The sequence below is a fragment of the Gastrolobium bilobum genome, unplaced genomic scaffold (genome assembly GCF_033153095.1).
Source record: "Gastrolobium bilobum isolate Gb01-03AN ecotype WA unplaced genomic scaffold, APGP_CSIRO_Gbil_v1 utg842, whole genome shotgun sequence".
Lineage (NCBI taxonomy): Eukaryota > Viridiplantae > Streptophyta > Magnoliopsida > Fabales > Fabaceae > Gastrolobium > Gastrolobium bilobum.
In genome coordinates, this window is record NW_026895988.1 from 144420 (window position 1) to 165775 (window position 21356).

Sequence of the window (21356 nt, forward strand, 5' to 3'; positions counted from 1 at the left end):
GTATGACACATTCCACATCTGCATAATCTCATATGTCGTTACAAATGTAGTATATAGCATCCTTACACACTGTAGACTCTATCCTTGCTATCATCCGCTGAACGCATTGGCTGCCTTGTAGCCCTAATTTTTGGTGAATTCTCCCCTTCAGCTCATTGTATATAGTGCCCCGTTTGATTTTCAACATTTTTGTTTTTCTTTCAAATTGAACACCATTGGAGCCTTCATAATGCCTTTCATCGTGGTAGATCACTGTAATATACATGTTTGGACTTGAGCTCATCTTTCACATGAATTTGGGACTAGGGTTCGGATTTTGGGGGTTTGGGTTCAGATTTTGGGGGCAACAAAGGAATATATAAGTGCAATGACAATGATTTCACAAGATTAAGGTTTTACAGATGGTGGGATGAAATAGAATCTTGATTGCAATGAATACAGATGACAAACAAGAGAGATTTTGGTCTACAGAACGAGAATATTTGAAATGAGACCGATAAGGGGCAAAAATAGAGTTTCTGCCGAGGTTTAATAGATTAAATATAGATTTTTAATCGATTAAAGATCCCGAAATTCAATCGATTAAGAGGGATATTTAATCGGTTAAATTTCGGGTCAACATTTTTTTATGTATTTTGACCACTTAATCGATTAAATATTCAAGTTAATCGATTAAAGATGGGCAGGTTGGTGGATAGTTTTGTGTTCACTTGAAATCATTTAAAATCTTTTCTCCTTTAGAAAATTTTTAAATTCGAAATTTAAATTTCGTATAGGTAGAAAAAGAGTTCAACATTAATTGGTAACAAACATCTGTATTAATATCCCACTACTTTTTTAAAATTTGAATTTTAAACTTGATATAGGTAGAAAAGAGTTCAAAATTATTAGGTGCAAACATCTGTATTAATATACCAATGCTTTTTTAAATTTCAAATTTTAAACTTAATATAGGTGGGGGAAAGTTCAACATTTTTATTTTGTATATAAAGTTCAACATTTTTTGGTGGTAGACAACTATATTAATATCCCCATACTTTTTGGAAATTCGAATTTTAAATTTGATATAGGGGAAAATATTTCAACATTTTTTAGTGGCAAACATCTGTATTAATATCCCACTATTTTCTGCATGGATAATTGTAAACCCTATTAATGCTGCATAAAATAAACATTATTTTGTTAAAAAATAATAATAAAGCATCATTGAAATTTTTTTTGTTGTAAAAAAAAAATTTTATTTCGTGTAAAAAAAGAATCTGTGTTACTGTATCTTTTCATTTGGTAATCAGCGTCTGTGCACATATTTTTTCTATTCTCTATCTATTTATCTTCTTCATATTCTCAAGTTATTCTTCTATTAAATGAACATGTAATATTTTTTTTCCAGCTCTGTTGTAGAGAAATATATGCTTATATATATGTTAATTTTGTAAATAATTATTTATACTTATACAATTAAGCTAATGAATGGTGTTTTGACATTACCCCATTTCAACTACAATTATGAAGTGTTTGATAGAATGTTAAACGTACTAATTCAAATATTTGCTAACTCTTCATCTATTATATATGTCACAAATATACACACCTCATAGAGTCAATTTAGAGGCAACTATGAAAAGCATAGATATATAGTAATCTAGACGCAACTATAAGAACCTTTTTTATTGTTGATAAATATAAAAACCTATTACATGCTGATATAAAATTCTGGCCGTTAGAGGTGGCAAATTGTGCTCTGATCCGGCCCGCAACATATTTTTACAATTAAATTAAAATTTCACCTTATTCTTTTATAATTAAATTCCTAAAAAAGATTTCAATTTTTTAAAATAAAAATTTATAAAATTCAAAATACTAAGGACACAAATACTTGCAAAAAATAATTATTTATATAAAATGCTGATAGTTAGAGGTGGCAAACTGAGTTTGGCTTGGAGGACCGGCCCGCCAACAAGTTTTTATAAGTAAATTAACATTCCACCTTTTTCTTTTATAATTAAATTTTTAAATTTGATTTCAATTTTGTAAATACAAATTTGTAAATAAAAATTTGTAAAATTTCAAATACTAAGGCCACAAATTCTTGCAAAAAAAAAATTATTTATTCTTATTATAATTACTCAATTAAAACGAATGATCATTCAATGTTTTGCAGTATATTATTGTTTTAATGCTATTTATGATTAGTTGTTTCCAACTCAGTGAGTAGTTGACTTTTCATATTGTTCACCAAATTGTTATTGGTATAGTTGAAGTATTATAGAGATTAAATACCATGCATTAAATATATGCTTATTTTGTTTACCATAAAAAAAAAATATATGCTTATTTATATTTTAATTTTATGAATAATAATTTATCCTTATGCAATTAAGCTAATGAATAATCTTTTGATATTACAATATTCAACTTCAACTATGAAGTGTTTGTTAAAATATTAAATGTAATAACTCAAATATTTGCTAACGGTTCATCTAATATATATTTCTCAAATACATGTCAGAGAGTTGATTTAGAGGCAACTATAAAAAATATAGATAAATAGTAAACTAGATGTAATTATAAGAACCTTTTTGTGTGGATAAATATAAAAACCTATTACATGGTGGTATAAAATGCTAACAGTTAAAAGTGGTAAACTCATGATCATTGCAATCCAAAAACTTGTGCTAAGGCCAAATAATGTGTTGAAGATGACACTGAAATCAAGTAAATATTGATAATTATATGAAACCGCACAATAGTGCTTAAAAGAAAGCATCCAATTCAATTGACATATATTCCTACATTGTGATAGCCCTATAACTATAACAGGTTTTTGACCATAATGTCCCCAAAATATAGAGGTCCCGAGCTCCAATGCAATGCAGATTGTACAATATTTTTAATCACACATACATCACTAATAAACACCTTATAACAATGATAAAAAAAACTTACAATGGAAAAACTAAAAGTAATCTTACCCACTTAACCAATGTATGAACCAATATCAACCTCTATTTTTGCAATAATAAAATCTCTTACCTAAGAATAATTGTTGCATTGTCGAGGATGATATATTATGTGCACCCATAAGTTAAACATTAAATAGTAGTTGATTTCTTGACTATCTGATAACAAATGGGAAACCATAAACGAAACCAATAAGAAATTACAAATTGACAATAACACATTCCATCAATAGCGGACCTAGAAAAAAAATTTAATGTCTGCATATTTACAATAAAAGAATAAAGGAAAAAAATTAAAGAAAATTTTAAATATATTAAAATCAAAAGAATATATAAAAAAAAGAAAATTTTAATTTAATATAAAAAAATAATCAAGAGTCAACTAAACTATTACAATACAATATTTTGGGTCATCAACAAAAATTATGGGCCTCAATTTAATCTCTTAGGGAAAAAAATCTACTCGTGATCCCTCAGAATTCAAAAATAGATCCAGATAATCAAAATCATGATCCCCTGAAATTCAAAATGACCCACATTAATCCCTCAAAAGGACTAAAATGGGTTTATTTTGGAATTTAAAGGGATCATAAGTCAACTTTTTTTTAAGAGATTAAATTGGATCCTATAATTTTTGTTAATGACCCAAAATATATTTTATTCTTTTTTTTTCAAAAAATTTGTGTGTGCACTTGCACACACTTACACTAACCTAGGTCCGCCACTGCATCCCATACTTTGCAATTATCAGTCACACTGCAATTCATAACTAATTAATCTATAGAATCAAACACTGAATCGAACCCCAAATATCCTGAATCTAGAATGGGAAGGTTATGTTCTTACTCTGTTTTCACCACCTCATCTTCTTTTTCTTGCTCGAAACATAGACAACACCAAAGCTTTGATGCTTGGAGTTTGAGGGCAAGAAAACCTTAGAGAGCTGATTTTTGATCATGCAAATTTTGATTTGAAATTCAAGGAACCCTAACCGTTGACAACAAAATCGATTTCAAAAATCGAGTTGTAAAGAAATCGATATACCAAAGAGTGAGGGTGGACATAGTGAAACAGAGAGAAAATGGAGAAGAAAGATTTAGAGAAAGAAGAGAGGATTGAATGGATGTGAGCAAAGAATAGATAGAAAGTTGATGGATAAAGTTTTAAAGAGAGAGACAAGAGAGGTTTGAATAAATATGATTGTAAAAAGGAATTGATAAAGGAGAAAATATTTTAGAGAGAAAAGGAAGACATGTGACAAGATATTAGGACAGCGTGGTGATCCCCGAAAATGCCACAATGTACATAATTATTGGGGGGGGGGGGGGGTTTATTAATCTCTAGAAAATAACCTCCACAAATGACACATTTTTTTAGTGCCTATTAACTATAGTTCCCTTTTCATCATGGGTCCATAGGTTTAAAATGTAACTAATATAGTTCCTTCCTTTTGGTAGAGTAACTAATATACAATTATTTCTTATTATTTAAAATTTTATCTCAATGTAAATTTCAAAAATTGTTGTTACAATAACCCCCTCTGGAAACAATAATTTTTATCAATAAAGAACTCTGACAATTCACAAATAATGTTCCGAATAATCATACCCAAAATAATATGAAAAATCTTATAACGTCTTTTCAAAATTCTTATTGTATTTATTTAACTACAATTTATCCCACAAATTTCAATCCACAATATCAACAACTATGTACCGTAGCTAACTAATCAAACTTAATTGATAGAGTACCTAAAATCTAAACTAAATTATGAAGTAAGTACTAATATTATAATCACCGCAATCTATAATAATTTTTTCATTAATTAGAATTTGACAAGAACATGTATATTTATACGTGTTAAGAAATTAAAATAAGTATTTTAAGAACACTGAACATGAAATTAGGTAAGCACTCTTACAAATTGATTCAAAGAAAAAATAAACAGAATAATAAAATAGGAATGCATTTGAAGAAACTATAGGGCAAGATACAACTTCAATTAAAGCAAGATATCATAATGAGACCAACATAATAGTACATTCCCCTTTAGGTAGAATGCACTAACCAATGTTGTAACCAAGGTCAGAACCTTGGATGAGTTAATAAGTGAGCACAACAAGTTATCATATAAAGGTTAGCATAATAATATATTCCCATTAGGCAGAATACACAAACCAAAGTCTAAACCAATGTCACTTAACTAATTGGGCTTTATACTGCATCCCCATATATATCATGATTTAATTCTTTTTTTATTAAAACAAGAAAAATACAGTTGATTTTAACCCACAAGTAATTACAAAAAATTCTAATAGTATAAACTAAACTACCATTCAAGGCAATTCCATCAGTTTGCGATATTCAGCAAGAGCCCACATTGGAAAAATATTTCGATACATTACATAATGCATAACGCAATTCCTCAAGAATACGCCTGTGGATTCCTGCTGCCATAAATTAATTAAAGAAATAATTAATAACTAACAAGTATATCATGTATTGTACGGATATTTGTTATTTCCGATAAAAATCAAAATATGAATTTAAAAAACAGAAAAATATTTTGCAGTTAATGCAGATAAATTATCTGCATTTACTTCCAAAATGACGTCGTTTTGGGATTGAAATATTAGAAAATTATAATTATAAATACTATGATAACCCTGAAATAAATTAAAATTACAAAAATACCATGATTTTTGTCTCAAAACGACGTCGTATTGGGCTTACTGCAGATAAGTGTACGTACAGATAACTTATCTGCAACAACTGCAAAAAAATGAACCCTTTAAAAAATATGTAAAAGAAAAAAATTAAAATTATAAATGAGATATATATAACCAATTCATGTAAAACTTTAAAAATATAGAACAAAAGAGAAGAAATATGTAAATTATAAAAAAATTGAATATGTATAATTAATTCAAAGAACTTGAATTTACTTTAAAAAAAAAATTAAGAATAACATATGCATATTAAAATATTTAACTATCCTTAAAAAGGATCAGCTCTGATTTAATGCACAAAGATGGATATATAAATAAATTGTATTCTTTTAATAAATTAAGATTAAAATTTGAACATACCATATGACTTTGGGTTTTTTGATTTTTAGGATTATGTAAAAATATTATTAAAAGTAAGTATAGATTAATGTTTGCTATTCTGCATGAAGACATACGTAGAAAAAAGCCTTACTTAAATGACATCAGGTGGGAGCTATAAGCCTATAAGTGGTAAAATATGTCATGAGTCTCATGACTCGTAAGTTGATTTTTAGGATTATATTGCGATTTATGTAATGTGATTCATATGTTATGAGTATTTTCATTCAATTATATAATTTTTTATTTAAAATTTAAATTTTAAAGTATATGTAATTTTTTTTATTTGGTAAATAAAGTATATGTAATTTTACTCATCACAAATAATCCTTGCTCCGCCATTAAATGACATCAAAGGGTAGACCGATACCTGTTGTGGCCAATCACCATCTTCCAGTTGAGAATTGATGAGTAACTTTGCTGCATGATGAAGAGGAATTGGGTCTCTCTTATACTGCATAGAAATTAGAAAAAATAAATAAATTATTTAACATTTTTTTTTGAATTATGATTAAGAAAGTGAATTAGATCGGTCGGACGCAGAGGCAAAAAGTGAATTGCAATTTGCAAGAAATAAAAAGTAGACCTGTCGAGAATAAATGAGAGCCATCAGAGCCCATGCAGTTTGTACAATATTTGAACGATTTCCTTCAAGGGGTATGTATATCTGCATCATCCAATTCATCAAACCACATTCATAAAGGGTAGTTAATTTATAAATCATTCAATAAATCTATCTATCTACCTTTTTGGGGCATGATAGATGGCTCTCCCTCCACCCACCATCCTTTCTCTGTGTTGCAAGAAGAAACTCTACTGCTTTTCGAATTGCAGTGCAATTGGAGTAAGTCTTGCCACCTGCTGCAAGCCCTGCAACAACAAAGTATGTGCCATAAATGAAGCAAACTCCCCATCTACCATACCATGAACCATCAGTTGTTTGGGTATCCTCAATGAATCGAACTGCCTTAATAATGGAATTCTCGATTTCTTTCTTCCTATGATCCGGATATAGTTTCTTAAACAAAACAAGAGCCCCAATTGCCGATGCAGTACATTCAACATATTCATGCTCAACTACAATGTCCTCAAAAAATTCTGTGGGATTGAGCAACTGAAATGGTTGACATCGCAGATTAATTAATTGATAGCTAGTCACCGTTCTTGAAATAGATAAACAAATTTCATTCTTATTAGTTGAGATGAATGACTAAGATTAAAATTGAAGTATATATATATATATAGGGCTTATCGTTTCTCAAGCTGTTTGCTTGAGATAATTTTATCTCTGGCTACTAAATCATAATCGTACAAAGATTGATCAATGGTGATAAAGGAAGAGAGAGAAAATGAAAATCATAACCATTCAAAGGTGAATCAATTAATATAAGGAAATAAATAAATAAAACGACGTAGTTTTGGGGTAGCCGGAGATAAACTTATCCTAAGCTATTTCAGAAATATTTTTTACATATATATATATATATATATAAATAAATATATATATATACGGAGTAGGTTATTGCAATATATTTGTGTGTGCATGGATTCTCGAGGTTTATGTCTTATATAGTGAACTAAATCACAATGTGAAGTATGGATTTGTTTCCCAAGTGGGTAAAATATGTGGATATGAAGGTGATAAAAGAGGCAGCAATATAACTCTAAGATATATCCGTTTTGCCTCAAATATGCTGAGAGTGCACAAGGAAGATGGTGTGTAAGGGCTACGATTTATGACTGTGGAGAAATTTCAGCACTATTTATACGCCGCTCTGTTGTGTCTCCTAATAAGAGAAAAATCTAGGCGGTCAAAAGGGACTATGCACTTTTTTGGCTTTTATTCCAATTCTTACTAGAATTTTAAAGAAGAATATTTCAAAATATTTCCTGCCAAATGGGTTGCCATTTCCTTTTTTACAGAGAAGCGATGAATCTCTATTCCCCCTTTACTAGATTGCCCAACATTAAAATGAGGAAGACAAATTTTACTATGTCCCCGAGGGTAAGCTTACTAGCCAAATTTTGTTTATGGAAAGGGGGGGGAGATCAATTGCAAACTCTTGGATGAGGGTTCTGACAATAAAATACTTGAGATATTGCGTGCGTTTGATTGTTTCTTTGGCTTTCTTATTGTACTTTTAGGCTTTGTTTGAGAGTTAGTTTTAGAAGGGGAAGGAAATGAAAGAGAGGGTTTTAGTAAGTCTTTCCCTTGTTTGTGAGTTTAAAAAAATGAGGGGAATAAATTGGAGATTTTTACTAAACCCTCTAAAACCCTCATTCTTCTTAAAATTAAAGTTTCCCCAATTTGGGGGGTTTAAGGGAGAAAATATTAAAAATTACTTAGCATTAAAATGTGAATAATTTTTAAATGTAACATTATTAAAAAAGTCTCAAATACCGACAAAATTTATCGACGAAAAATATTTCATCAAAAATAGTGATAAATTTTTTGCTGAAAATTATATACGTCAAAAAATTTCCTTCAAAACTAAAGACGAAATTAGAGATGAAACAAGATTTTGCCATAATCACTAAAATAAATTTTTTACGGAAAAAAATTCAATCAAGATTATTGATAGAATCTAAATTCCGTCGAAACTTTCAACAAAAATATTTTCGTCCAAAATTTTGACAAAACACATTTCCATCGAAAAGTTTCGACGTAAAACAATTACGTCAAATTTTTTTACTGAAAACATTTCCATCAAAATCTGTGACTAAAAACATTTTTGTAAAAATTTGACGGAAAATTTATTTTGTCAAATTTTTTTACGGAATCTAAATTTCATCAAAACATTTCCCTAAAATTATTTCACAAAAAACATATTCATCAAATTTTTTGACGAAAAATATTTTCATCAAAATTTTCAACGAAACACATTCCATCAAAAATTTGTGACGGAAAAAAATTTCATCAAAATTCTTAAAGAATTCAAATTTTATGTTAGAGATTATGGCAATATTCGGTCAAAATTATTTACAGAATCTAAATTTCGTCGAAATTTTCGAATGAAACATTTCCCTCCAAATTTTTGACAAAACAATTTCCGTCGAAATTTTTGTTAGAACACATTTTCATCGAAATTTTGAACGGAAAACATTCCATCAAAATTTTTTACGGAATTCTTTTTTCGTTTAAAACATTTGATGGAGGAAATCATTTTCCTCAAAACTTTTGGCGGAAACTAAATTTTGTCAAAAATTTTAAAAATTTTCATCTGAGAAAAAATTTCGTCGCTTTCCGGAGAAAAAATAATTTTATGACGAAATTTTTGTCGTTTGCATTGTAGAAATTTCGTTGAAAATATGATATTTTTTAGCAATGAGAAAAGTACATAAATAATTTTGTTAGAAATTTTAAATTTGATTTAATTTGTAAAATATAATAACTATATTAATTTTTAAAAAAGGTTAAAATGGTAAAAATATGTCATCATCCCTTCATTTTTCTCCCTTATCATTTTTTAACTCCCAAACAAGGAAAGTGAATTCCCTCCAATTTTCCTCCCTTCCTTTCCCTCCTTCACCCTTGAATCCCCTTTCTTCCCTTCCCATCTAAACTCTCAAACAAAGCCTTAGTGTTTTATATTTGTATTTATCATATGTGATTGATTTGTGCATTACTCTACAGGGGAAAGATGGACATATTCATACTTGCCTGCTTGGCGAACGCTGGAAGAGACCGAAACTCCCTGGACTCAAATTACGGAAGTTGTCCCCTCAAAAGCATGGTGAGGGAAGATCTTCCTCCTGCCAGCGGTGAAGGAGAGAAAGCTATCGCCAGATTAGGCGGCAAGATATTGGACGGGATCGTTGGCCAGAAATGATTCCCACTCTTGGATTTACTCTTGTGGAGGATGACGCATCCACGGGGGATGACGTTCTGGTCATCGAAGAGACTCCTTGTCTAGCTTTAAAGAGGAAGAGTTCTATTTTTGCCCGAGCGAATGAGAATCTAATGAAAATCAGGAGAAAGACGGTTGCTAGGAGCTTTTTGAAATTGCTAGTGAGTAATGAAGAGCGAAATTTTGACCATTCCTTGGAGCGCAAACAACAGCTTCCCGAGATGAACGTGTTTTGTTGGAAATTTATTTAAAAGTGGACTTAAGTTGTAATTTTGAACCCAATGTACATGAGCCCCAGAGCCAGTATTTATGTTTTCTTTCCTTTTATTTTGGGTTGGATTTTTAGAGCCTGAATCCCAGCTTGATTAGGGGTTAAAAGGGGAGAGTAAGGACCTTGTGGATCATCTTTCGTTTGAATTTGAATTTTACAGGTTTGAAATTAATATAATTTTTGTCTTTTCTCTTCTTTTTTCTTTAATCAACCCAAGGGTTGAGAATTCCATGGTTGAATCCTGACGACCCGCGCCTCATTTTGAACCAAATATGTTTCTCTTTCCAACTCGGTTTGACATCACGCGATTGCGGGTGTTCAATATGAGATACGCAATTGCGTTCTTGGGAAAGAGATTAACCATTAGATTTAATGGTTAGGTTGATTAATCCAATGAACTCAAGTTGAACAGGTTGATACTACGTGATTGTGCGAGTAGACGCGCCGTATTCGACCAAATGCTAGGCGATCGTCTAGAGAGGGGTTTCTAAGCGAATGCAGGGATTCCAATTCGATTAGGGTCAACCATGATTTGGTAATTATTTGTCCAATGATGGATATTCTTGGAATCCTAATTCTTGGGTTGGTTGCTTTTAATTTGATTATTCTCTTTTTTTTATTTTATTTTATTCCGTTTAAATTGATAATCATATTAAAAAAAACCCCATTTTAGTTTTCATTTTTCTTTAGTTTCCGTTTCTTCTTAGTTTCTCTTTTATTTAGTTCCCATTTTTATTTGGTTTTCGTTTTCATTTTGTTTCCATTTTACTTTTATTTTTATTTTTATTTTTATTTTTATTTTTCTTTTGATGCGATTAAGCTCCTTGCAAACTTCTTAAGAGACGACTCAGGTTAATGTTTTACTATAAAATTTCAATAAACCTGATTTAATTAATTTGCATGAGTTCGACAGCTCGTTTCAATTACCAAGTAATACCATGCATTAAAGCAAAAATTACAAATGAACATACTTAGGTTGCTTTCAAGGTAGCAACTAAACGAACATAATCAAGTTATCAACATCACTTAATGAACCTTACAAATATTACAAGTCAGAAAGTAAATTTGTTTTATAAGGCAAAATTTAATCATATTATAATTTTAAGTAGACACACATTTAATACTATTATCAAGTATACTACAGGTGACTAAAGTCAGCACTGTCCATAACTTTATAGGTAATGGAAAGAAAATTACAGCTACTTCTTTTGATCTTTCGGAAGTCTGAAGTCTGAGCAGATTTAGAAGGTATCTTATTCAGTAGGTATGCTACAGTGCTTGAGGCATACCCCAAAATGATTTTGAGAGTATTGTCTCACTCATCATGGACCTAACCATGTCCAACAAGGTTCGATTCCTCCTTTGGAGACATTTTTCTGGTGTGGCATATAGGGCACAGTAAGCTGCGGGAGAATCTCATTCTCTCTTAAATAATCCTGAAACTCACTACTCGGATATTCGTCGCCACGATTTGATCGTAGTGTCTTAATCATCTTGCCATGTTGTTTCTCTACCTCACTCATATACTCCTTAACTTTTCAAAGGCCTTAAATTTATGTCTCATTAGGTACACTTACTCCTATATTGATCTTTTTCTCCTTTCTCATTTTTCATGCAACTCTTGCATCCAATCCAACTGTCTCTATCTTTTTTTCTTCCTCTCTCTTTCTTGTAACGATCGTTCTTTTTTGCATGATTTTGGAATTCCCATTGATTTATATCATGATAACAAATTTGCTGAAAAATGGTAGTGGTTGCCCTTTTTTTGGGAATATTCCACCTAGTGCAAAAAGCGAAAAGTTAGTGGACTTGAAATGATGAGAGTACAACTCAGTTTTTCTACTTTTAATAATATTATGTGGCTTTCATAATTTTCCTTCTTTTTCTCCCCAATAGGCCTATTTAATGGGATTTTTCATAATTTTATCCTAGAATTTGATAATAAAGAGGAAGATTTTTTGAACAAGCAACCACAATAAATGGAGATATAATATAGACCCAAAAATCTGCTTGCGTGTATATCCATGATATCATGAATTGATTGGTTAAGGTTCATTGGCCAACAGAATATGATATGGACTTTCCCTTGGAGGGATTTATCCAAAGAGGTTTAGAATTTAGGAGTTCCATATGGACACTCACTTGAGGTATAACTAATTTGAGTGGTCCTAGTGTACTGAGTACACATAGAGCATTTATGTTTGTATAGGTTCATTGGCCAAAATATTATGGCATGGGCTTCCATTTGGGGAATTATCCTAAAAAGGTCAAACTCTTGGAAGTCCACGTGGAACTTGTTTGAGTGATGACTCATCAAGTGGTCCTAGTGCACCGGGTGCACGAATTAATTATCTTTAGGTTGCCTTAATGTATATATAAGGTTATACTATGCCATGTGTATTCTAACCTTTCTTATAGGGAAGTGAACTTAAGGGTGGAGGAATCTCCAAGAACCCTTAGTTTACTAAGATTTTTATCTCACTCTAGTTAGAGCTATGTGATTTTAGGTCCTCAAGGAGGAGTAAGTAGCACTTCAAGGGGAAAGGAGCATGTATAGTTCTCTTAAATATTGCATATGTTTGACATGCTTATTTTGGGAGCCTATGTATTTGGAAAACCATTTTGAGAAAAGGAATTACATTTTGACAAAGAGTCGTTAATATGTTGTGCATTTCTTTTGGTTCAAGCATGTATTTTTGGTTTGTAATTCAAGTGAATTGAAGCATGTATATATGATGTCAATTATGTCAAAATGCTATGTTTTGAAATTAAGTATTGAGCTAAGTTGATGACATGATGGATAATGTGGATGTTTCCTGTAACACCCCACGTATACCCGATTTGTTATCATGTCATCGTATTAAGCTACACTTAATTAAAATTGCAGAATATCTTTTTCTTTTCAATTATGACGTCATTAACATTAACCAAGTGGATTACTTAGTTCTCTTTCAAAACATTGCCTGTATGTAATTGCAATTAAACAGCTATATATACTGAATAACCTCATAATATAAAATAAGTGAGTATCTAAGTCACGGATCTACAACACGTAGTCCGGACAATATCCTGATACATTAAAAAATCATATCTAAAACAGCAAAGTCAACACAAAGTGGCATGAACAATCCCCATGCTCACCAAATAACACAACAAAGCCCAACAGAGTACTAACTCAAATAACAGGCTAAAATAGCAACCTATAAATATAAGTTAGAAACATAAACAGCAGTCAACTAAGCTCCGGCCTCCTGCCGCCCGAGGCATCTGCCCCCAAGTTACCTAAACCTGAAATATGTGCCCTAAACGTGGGGTGAGATCTCTAAACAAAAATCTCAGTAAAGTAAGGGGTCCTCAAGGATTTCTCCATCCCAAGCTCACTTACATGTGCAATATAAGTTCTAAAAACAATATACACTATCAGTTCCAAAATCAGTGTAATGCAGCAGATAATCATGTCGTGTGTGTTAATACTATTCTACTGGCCAGAGAAATGCAGGATTTATATACGTCTATTACCCACATTAGTGCAAGACGCCACTTGCACCCACCCACAGGATCACCGTATTGTATGACGCCACATACTCAGGCTTACCGTCTAAGTGGAACAACACATACATATTATAAGCAATTGCACATAAAGCTCAACAACATTTCAAATATCAAAGCATGTAACACATCATGCATATAAACCATTCCTCCATGGGGTATGGTGGAACGACACAATGGCTAAACCAAGGACACGAAAGCTTACCTTGCAAGCTAACTATCCAAGCCAAGAGTCCATACAAGCTCAAAGCCCACAAACAACAAAATCACAATCTGTTTATACAATAATTAATCAACAATAATCATTGCTTAAGATTCCATTAAGTGATTTAGGCTTTCTAACTCATTTTAAGTCATTAGATGCTGTTTTTGCAGGAGGTATTCGAATACTCCTTGATGAGTATTCGAATACTCCTTGTCTCCAGAAAGTATCCGAATACTTTCACTTAAGTATTCGAATACCACAGGGTATCCGAATACTTTTTCCCCCATTATTCGCATACCACAAGGTATCCGAATACCAATACCCAAGTATTCGAATACTACCCAGTATTCGAATACTTATTCAAGGTATCTGAATACTTTTCTTTCCAGAAAAGTATCCCCATACTCCTGCAAGGAGTATTCGACTACCAGAGGACAAGTATTCGAATACTACCCGAAAAGTATTCGAATACTTATCCAACAGAATGCAGAAATTCGAACAGACATCTGCATAATCCAATTTTTAAGGGTCCAAACGTGATTTGGAGTCTAATGACTCCATAAACAGATGTTCATTAACATGTTATGAACTTAGAAACTCAGTCCTTTACTCAAATGATCCAAGTTTTACTTTTTAACCAATTAAACAAGCTTAAACCATCAAAATGACAAAGAGGTGATCATGGCATACCCCATGCTCCAAAAACTCCGAAAATGGCATTGACTTAGAGCCTCCAACACAGCTCCAAGGTACTGACTCTAAGGAACCACGAAAATGTACTACAAGGTTGGACCTTTACACTCAAAGGTGGCTCCTTGAAGCTCAAAATGACAAGAACAAGGCTCCACTAACCCAAACTCAGAATTACAGCCCTTAAACTCCCCAAACCAGAGACCAACAACTTAAAAATAAGCTCACCAACCCAACACAATGGCACCAACTCAGTGTTTACAACCACAATGAGGAAGACTCACAACAAAGGTGGTTTCTTGGTCCCTTTTCATGAGCAAAGGCCAAGGCTTTCAAGAGGAGAAGAGAAAATAGCTGGAGAGAATCAGCCACCAAAACTCACGTAGACACAAAATATGGCCTAGGGTTTTGGGCCCAATTCCTATTTATAGTCTCATTAACTCTAACCACACTGTATTAACAATAATAGCTACGCTTAGCATTTTAATCTCAAACTTTGGAATCTGAACCTACTCATTTTTCTAAGATTTATCATATTTTTATTTTATTTTTCGCAGCACCTTTCAGGTACGCGCTTTTACTTAACCAGTAACAGTTCTGACCCCAGTTCTCATTATTTCGACTTGAAACTTGAAATCACAGTCCTATATATTATTCTAGGAATATTCATGCATTTATTATAATTTTCTGGGATACTTCATCAGTACGCAGTTATACTGTGGAGCAGAACCGGTATCTGTACTTTTCGTCAGAAAAACGATTTTTAACATTATTAATCACTTACCATAATTATTTAAGCCTTCTCATAATTATTAATGTCAATTATGAAATTATATCAATTATCTAATATTATTTAATTAAATTCCTTAATTAACGACGCAGGTTCTTACATTTTCTTTTGAATAAGAAACTCTTTGTTAAATGCTAATATATTGATAAGTGTATCGTTGTGTAAGAAATGTATTTTGTCATGTAATGACTCATGAGAAGTTAAAGTATGATGTTCAAGTTGAATTTTGAATTAAGTATGTATGGATATCTTGTAAGGGCTTTGAGGACTAAGTCAAGAATCCATGGATGGATATTTTAATAAGTAGTATAAATTCAAGGATTAAATAGATGTACACAAGTGCGTATTGATATAATTGTCCATTAGGTTCTTTTTGGACATTTGTATGGCAAAATAATAAAACTCAGACTCCTAACCCAAAGCTTGGAATGCTATTTTTAGCCAGTCATGAAATATTCTGATATTTCATGTCATATATCCGGATATTCCTCAACGAAAATCTAGATATCTGGGCAGGGCAACAATGATCTTAACGTAGTAAAATTGACATATTTTGAGATAGAGTGGTCCAAATTGAATAAAACTTGAACCTGTGCAAAACGAACTTAAATTTCTTCAATTTTGGAAAGTCTTATGAATTATGGATAAGGGACCCATTCCTAGTTTTTAATTTGAAGTTGCTACCCTAATTTTGAAAATCCGGTTTGAAGCGGTTGGTTTGCGACATGTATAACTTGAAATTTACAAATCCAATTGAAGCAAATAATATATTATTAGAAATATTAAAGAGTCTAGTTTGACATATAAAAAAAATCTAGAAACTTTAGAGCTCCCACGAGTTCCCAATAATTTTGTGAAGCAGGCTGAATTGACCGTAGAGGCCAATATAGGACAATTGTCTTGTGAATTGCTTAACTTAGGCTATACTTGGCCACATAACCCATATTGTGGCTTTATGGAAAATTTGAGGTGTCTATTTCATCATATTAAATAATTATAATTTTGCATAAAGCCACGAATTTTCAATTTTAGAAATAGTCAAGGCTATTCAGTGATCAGTTTTGCTCTTATTTATCTATATAAATGGGTCTATGATTATGGAGTTACTTAATTTGGTTATTGGTTTGTGTTTTTTTATCCAACCAAATATGTATATCATTAAAATATTTCGTTTTCTTTAATTATAATTTATTAGGTAAACAAGGAGAATATTAGAAAATCAGTCTTAAACTAATTGAAAAAGTTGTGCTTATAAGGTGTCAAGCACAGTAATATAGTAATTTTTCTCAACTTCTCAGGCAAAATGTTATCGTCTTCATTTTCTCTCTTTAATTGAACTTCCATATTTGAATTTTTGTTAAATTAACGAAAGTAATGTTATAAATGTTGTAAAAGATTAAGTATAATTAATTTGGTTATTGGTTTGTGTTTTTTACACAACCAAATATGTATATCATTAAAATATTTCGTTTTCCTTAATTATAATTTATGGGTTCATTTTTTTTATGGTCAACGTAGATAAGTTATCTACATTGAGCCCAAAACGACGTCGTTTTGAAACGGAAATCAAGGTATTTTTGTAATTATAATTTATTTCAGAGTTATAATAGTCTTTTTCTTTATAATTTTTAAATTTTTCAACTCAAAACGACGTCGTTTTGGAAGCGAATGTAGATAACTTATCTACTTTCACTGTAGAAACATTAAAGGCATAATTTATTAAGTAAACAAGGAGAATATTAGAAAATCAGTTTGGTTATTGGTTTGTGTTTTTTACACAACCAAATATGTACATCATTAAAATATTTCGTTTTCCTTAATTATAATTTATGGGTTCATTTTTTTTACGGTCAACGTAGATAAGTTATCTACATTGAGCCCAAAACGACGTCGTTTTGAAGCGGAAATCCAGGTATTTTTATAATTATAATTTATTTCAGAGTTATAATAGTCTTTTTCATTATAATTTTTAAATTTTTCAACTCAAAACGACGTCGTTTTGGAAGCGAATGTAGATAACTTATCTACTTTCACTGTAGAAACATTAAAGGCATAATTTATTAAGTAAACAAGGAGAATATTAGAAAATCAGTCTTAAACTAATTGAAAAATTGTGAATCCAGTTTCATATCACCCTAATTTTAATATAACTTTTAAATCCCAAAAATAGGAATTCTGGGATGAAGTTTCGATTGCTACGTAAGTTTCCTTAGCTAACTTAACTTTTTAAATTTAGTAACTTGTAGTTTGGAGGGAAAACTTGTTTCTTAAAGGTAGAAACCACTCTCGTAACTCGTAAGAGAATACTTCCAATGTTCTTGTAATGCATATTACACCCAATTTAAATAGAAATACACTCGCTCATCGAACTGCATTTATAAAGTTGCCCAGAAAATGAATGTAAACTCCTCTCCTAACCCCTTAAGTGAGGTGTAAGAACCCACACCGTTAATTAAGAAATTTAATTAATTAATTATGTGAAATTAGGAAATAATTTCATAATTGACCCTAATAATTATTATGAGGCTTAAATAATTATAATAAGTGGGTAATAATGCTGAAAGTCGTTTTTCTGACGAAAAGTGCAGATACCGGTTCTGCCACTCGGTATAAATGCGTACCGAAAAAGTATTCCGGAAAATTATAATAAGTGCATGAATATTCCTAGAATTTTATGTAGGACTTTTAAAACAAGTTTCAAGTCAAAATAATGAGAACTGGTGTCAGAACTGATACTGGCTATGGAAAAGCGCGTAACGGAAAGGTGCTGCGAAAAATAAAATAAAAATACAAAAATCTTAGAAAAATGAGTAGGTTCAGATTCCAAAGTTTGGGAATAAAATACTAAGCGTAGATATTAATACTAATAATGTGTGTTTAAGGACTTAAACCACTATATATACTACGTTTGGCACTAAACCCTAGGCACACCAGCTGATACGTGACTGTTTTTGGAGGGGCTGACCAGTTGCTACTATTCCATTGTCTTCTTCTCCATGTTTGTGTGCCTTGAGGCCATTTCTCCTTTGAATTTCCATCTAAACACCTTAGGTTTGTGTGTTATGACTTTGTGAGTGAGTGGAAGTCTTCATTTTCTGGGTTCAACCACTGCTGGGGTAGGTAGAGTGGGCTGACTTTGGGGAGTTGTGTGGTAGGAGCTTTGTTCTACCATTTTGAGGTCCAAAGGGTGATCTTTGAAAAGAAAGAACCAACATTTGGCCACCATTTTCGTGGTTGAGGGAAGTCAGACCTTAGAGCTGAAGTGTGAGCTCCAAGAGCACCCATAGCTGCTGCTTTGAACCTTGGATAAGTGTCACCACCTTTGATCATGAATTTTAATGGGTAAAAGTGGAGTCTTGCCATGTTTAATGAGTTAAACAAGTAACCAACACATAAATGAACCTGTATATGCCTAAAAATGGATGCTTGGACGTTGGAATGGGTTAAAAACCCAACCTTTAGATTGATATCTCGCGAAAATGCAGAACCGCATTTTGTCGCGAAATATCCGGATATGTATATCCAGATATTGATATCCGGATATGATATCCGGATATTGATATCCGGATATGGGGATCTGAATATCCGGATATGGATATCCGGATATTGGCAGAGAGATATCCGGATATTCTGGGTTTTCATGGACAGTGAAGGTACTGTTCATATAGAACTGAGTTATGGGTTGGTGGACCCTTTGTTGATGAAGCTGAACTTTTGTAATAATTAACTAAGTCAGAATCTAAGTGATTAAGGGCTTGTGGCTTTGTGAGAAGCCTTAAGACGTAAAACGTAAAAGAGAAGCATTGTCTTTATGTATAAGCTTATGTGCTATGCTTATTGATGATGAATTATTGTACAAACAGATTGTAAGTGTGCTGTTTGTGCGCCTTGAGCGGTGTGTGGACTATTGGCTTGGATTATTAGCTTGCAAGGTAAGCTTTCGTGTCCTCGTTTTAGCCACTGTTGGTTCCACCATTTTCCCATGGGGAGTTGGTTGTATGCATGATGTGTTTTCAAGTACTGTTTTCTTGAAATGCTAATGAGATGTTAAGCGCAATTGCTTATGATATGTATGTGGTGTTACGCCTACGGGAGGCCAAGGGACGGTCCTGTGGGCGGGTACAGCGAATGGCTAGTACTGTGTGGGTTTAGATGGATTCCTGCACTTCTCTGATCAGTAGAAATGTTATAACACACATGACATGATTATATGTTGCATTGCACTATTTTGAGAACTTATACTGTTAAACTGCCTTTTGAACTTATATTGCACATGTAAGTGAGCTTGGGGTGGAAGATCCTTGAGGACCCCATGTCTTACTGAGATTTATTTTTAGAGATCTCGCTCCACGTTTGGGGCACATTTTCAGGTTCAGGTAACTCGGGGGTTGAGACCTCGGACGGCAGGAGGCCGGAGCTAAGTTAGATTATGATGTTACCATGTTACCATTGTTGTATGCTGACATGACTGGTTATTGGATGCTGCTATGCTTTCTGTCATTTATGATTATTGAGTTGAGACTGCTGTTGGGCTTGTGCCTTATTTGGTGAGCATGGGGTTTGTCCATGCCACTTTGACTTCCATCTTGTTTAAGTTTATCTGTGTTGTATAAACTATCAGGTGTTCCGGTCTACGTGTTGTAGTACCGGGACTAGAGACATACTTTTGTTATTTATTTAATGAGGTATTTCAGTTAGATGTCTTAGCAATATATATACAGGCGATGTTTTTATGGAAATGATTAAGTAATCAATATGGTAATGATAATGACGTCATAATTGAAAAGAAAAAGATATTCCGCATTTTTAAATTAAGTGTGGCTTAAAATACGATGGCATGTTAACAAACTGGGTTAACACAGGTGTTACATGAGGTACTTGGATGGTTTTGAGGAAGTAGTATAAAGTACATTATAGATGGTATATCAGCATTTTTTTTCTCTCTATTCGAAACAATCTAATGATACTTTAATTATCTATAGATGGTATATTTTCGGTTTTTCATTGATGCAGCAATAAAACACTTTTCACTAATTTTTTATGTATAAAACATTTTTTGGGGTTGGGAGAAGGTGCACCTGTGGACTAAACCAGAGAAGAACGAAGAACAACGGTTAAGAAAACAGTAAGAGGTGAGAAGTTGCTGACTAAAATAGAAAATGAAGAACAACGATTAACAAAACTTTAACGAGGGTGGGAGTTTATTGAAATGTAAGTGGTGAAGGTTAATTACAATAGAATAAACCCGGAGGAGATATACTTGGATTAAGAAGGCACTCAATGAGGGAGCAAGAATATTACAATTTTGGTTTAATGCTTCTCATGTAATAAGAAATAAAATTATTTTTTACACATATAAAAGTGTTCGGAGTCATATGATGCAACGAGCCAACGACACTTCAAAAAACTTAACATGCTGTGTACGACACTTTCCGACACTCCACACATTGCAGAGACTAAATAGAACATTCAAAGGTTACTTTGCGTTTTTAGCTTAAACTATTAGATTCGCTGGATTGTAATTACTATTTTATTCAGTTTAATATAAATATTTGTGATATCTTATATTTCTTTGCAAAATTGATGGTTATTATAAGTTTATCTTTATTTTTTTATATTAACTTATTGAATATTAAATATATAATATACGTTACATAAATTTAAAATATTATTTAATATCAAAACGTGTCTTAATGTGTCAAAATCTAATATTGTTTAGAATTAACGTGTCATAGTATCGTGTCGTGTCGTATCCCATGTCGATGTTGGTGCAACATAGGTGGGGTCCATGAGAGGCTCTTTGAAGAAAAAAAGAGAGAGAAAATATGAGCCACATACACTTTTATCTGAGTGTGAGACATTAGGCAGGGTAATTTTAACTTAAAAATTTATAATTGAGTTAGAATGATTTACATGGTCAATCGTAAAATCGAAGG

The 21356-nt window shown here is 32.1% G+C and overlaps 1 protein-coding gene across 1 annotated transcript; it reads right to left on the reverse strand.

The window, feature by feature from the left end:
- Positions 1-6377: 6377 nt before the first annotated feature.
- Positions 6378-14227, reverse strand: LOC133297151 (beta-amyrin synthase-like). The gene is made up of 4 exons (XM_061496238.1): positions 14198-14227; positions 6813-7181; positions 6654-6734; positions 6378-6521 (listed from the first exon to the last, which is right to left on the reverse strand). Exons 1-4 carry the CDS (start codon positions 14225-14227, stop codon positions 6378-6380), a joined length of 624 nt encoding a protein of 207 aa, XP_061352222.1.
- Between the last annotated feature and the right edge of the window lie 7129 nt (positions 14228-21356).

What these genes read in the sequence shown, in the direction of transcription:
- LOC133297151 (XM_061496238.1), bottom strand. Translation starts at nt 14,227, where the DNA reads ATGGGGGAAAAAGTATTCGGATACCCTGTG. An exon ending in AAGTATTCGGATACCCTGTG is followed by an intron (nt 7,182 to 14,197) that starts GTATTCGAATAC and finishes CAACCATTTCAG; the next exon opens with TTGCTCAATCCCACAGAATT. An exon ending in ATCTATCATGCCCCAAAAAG is followed by an intron (nt 6,735 to 6,812) that starts GTAGATAGATAG and finishes TGGATGATGCAG; the next exon opens with ATATACATACCCCTTGAAGG.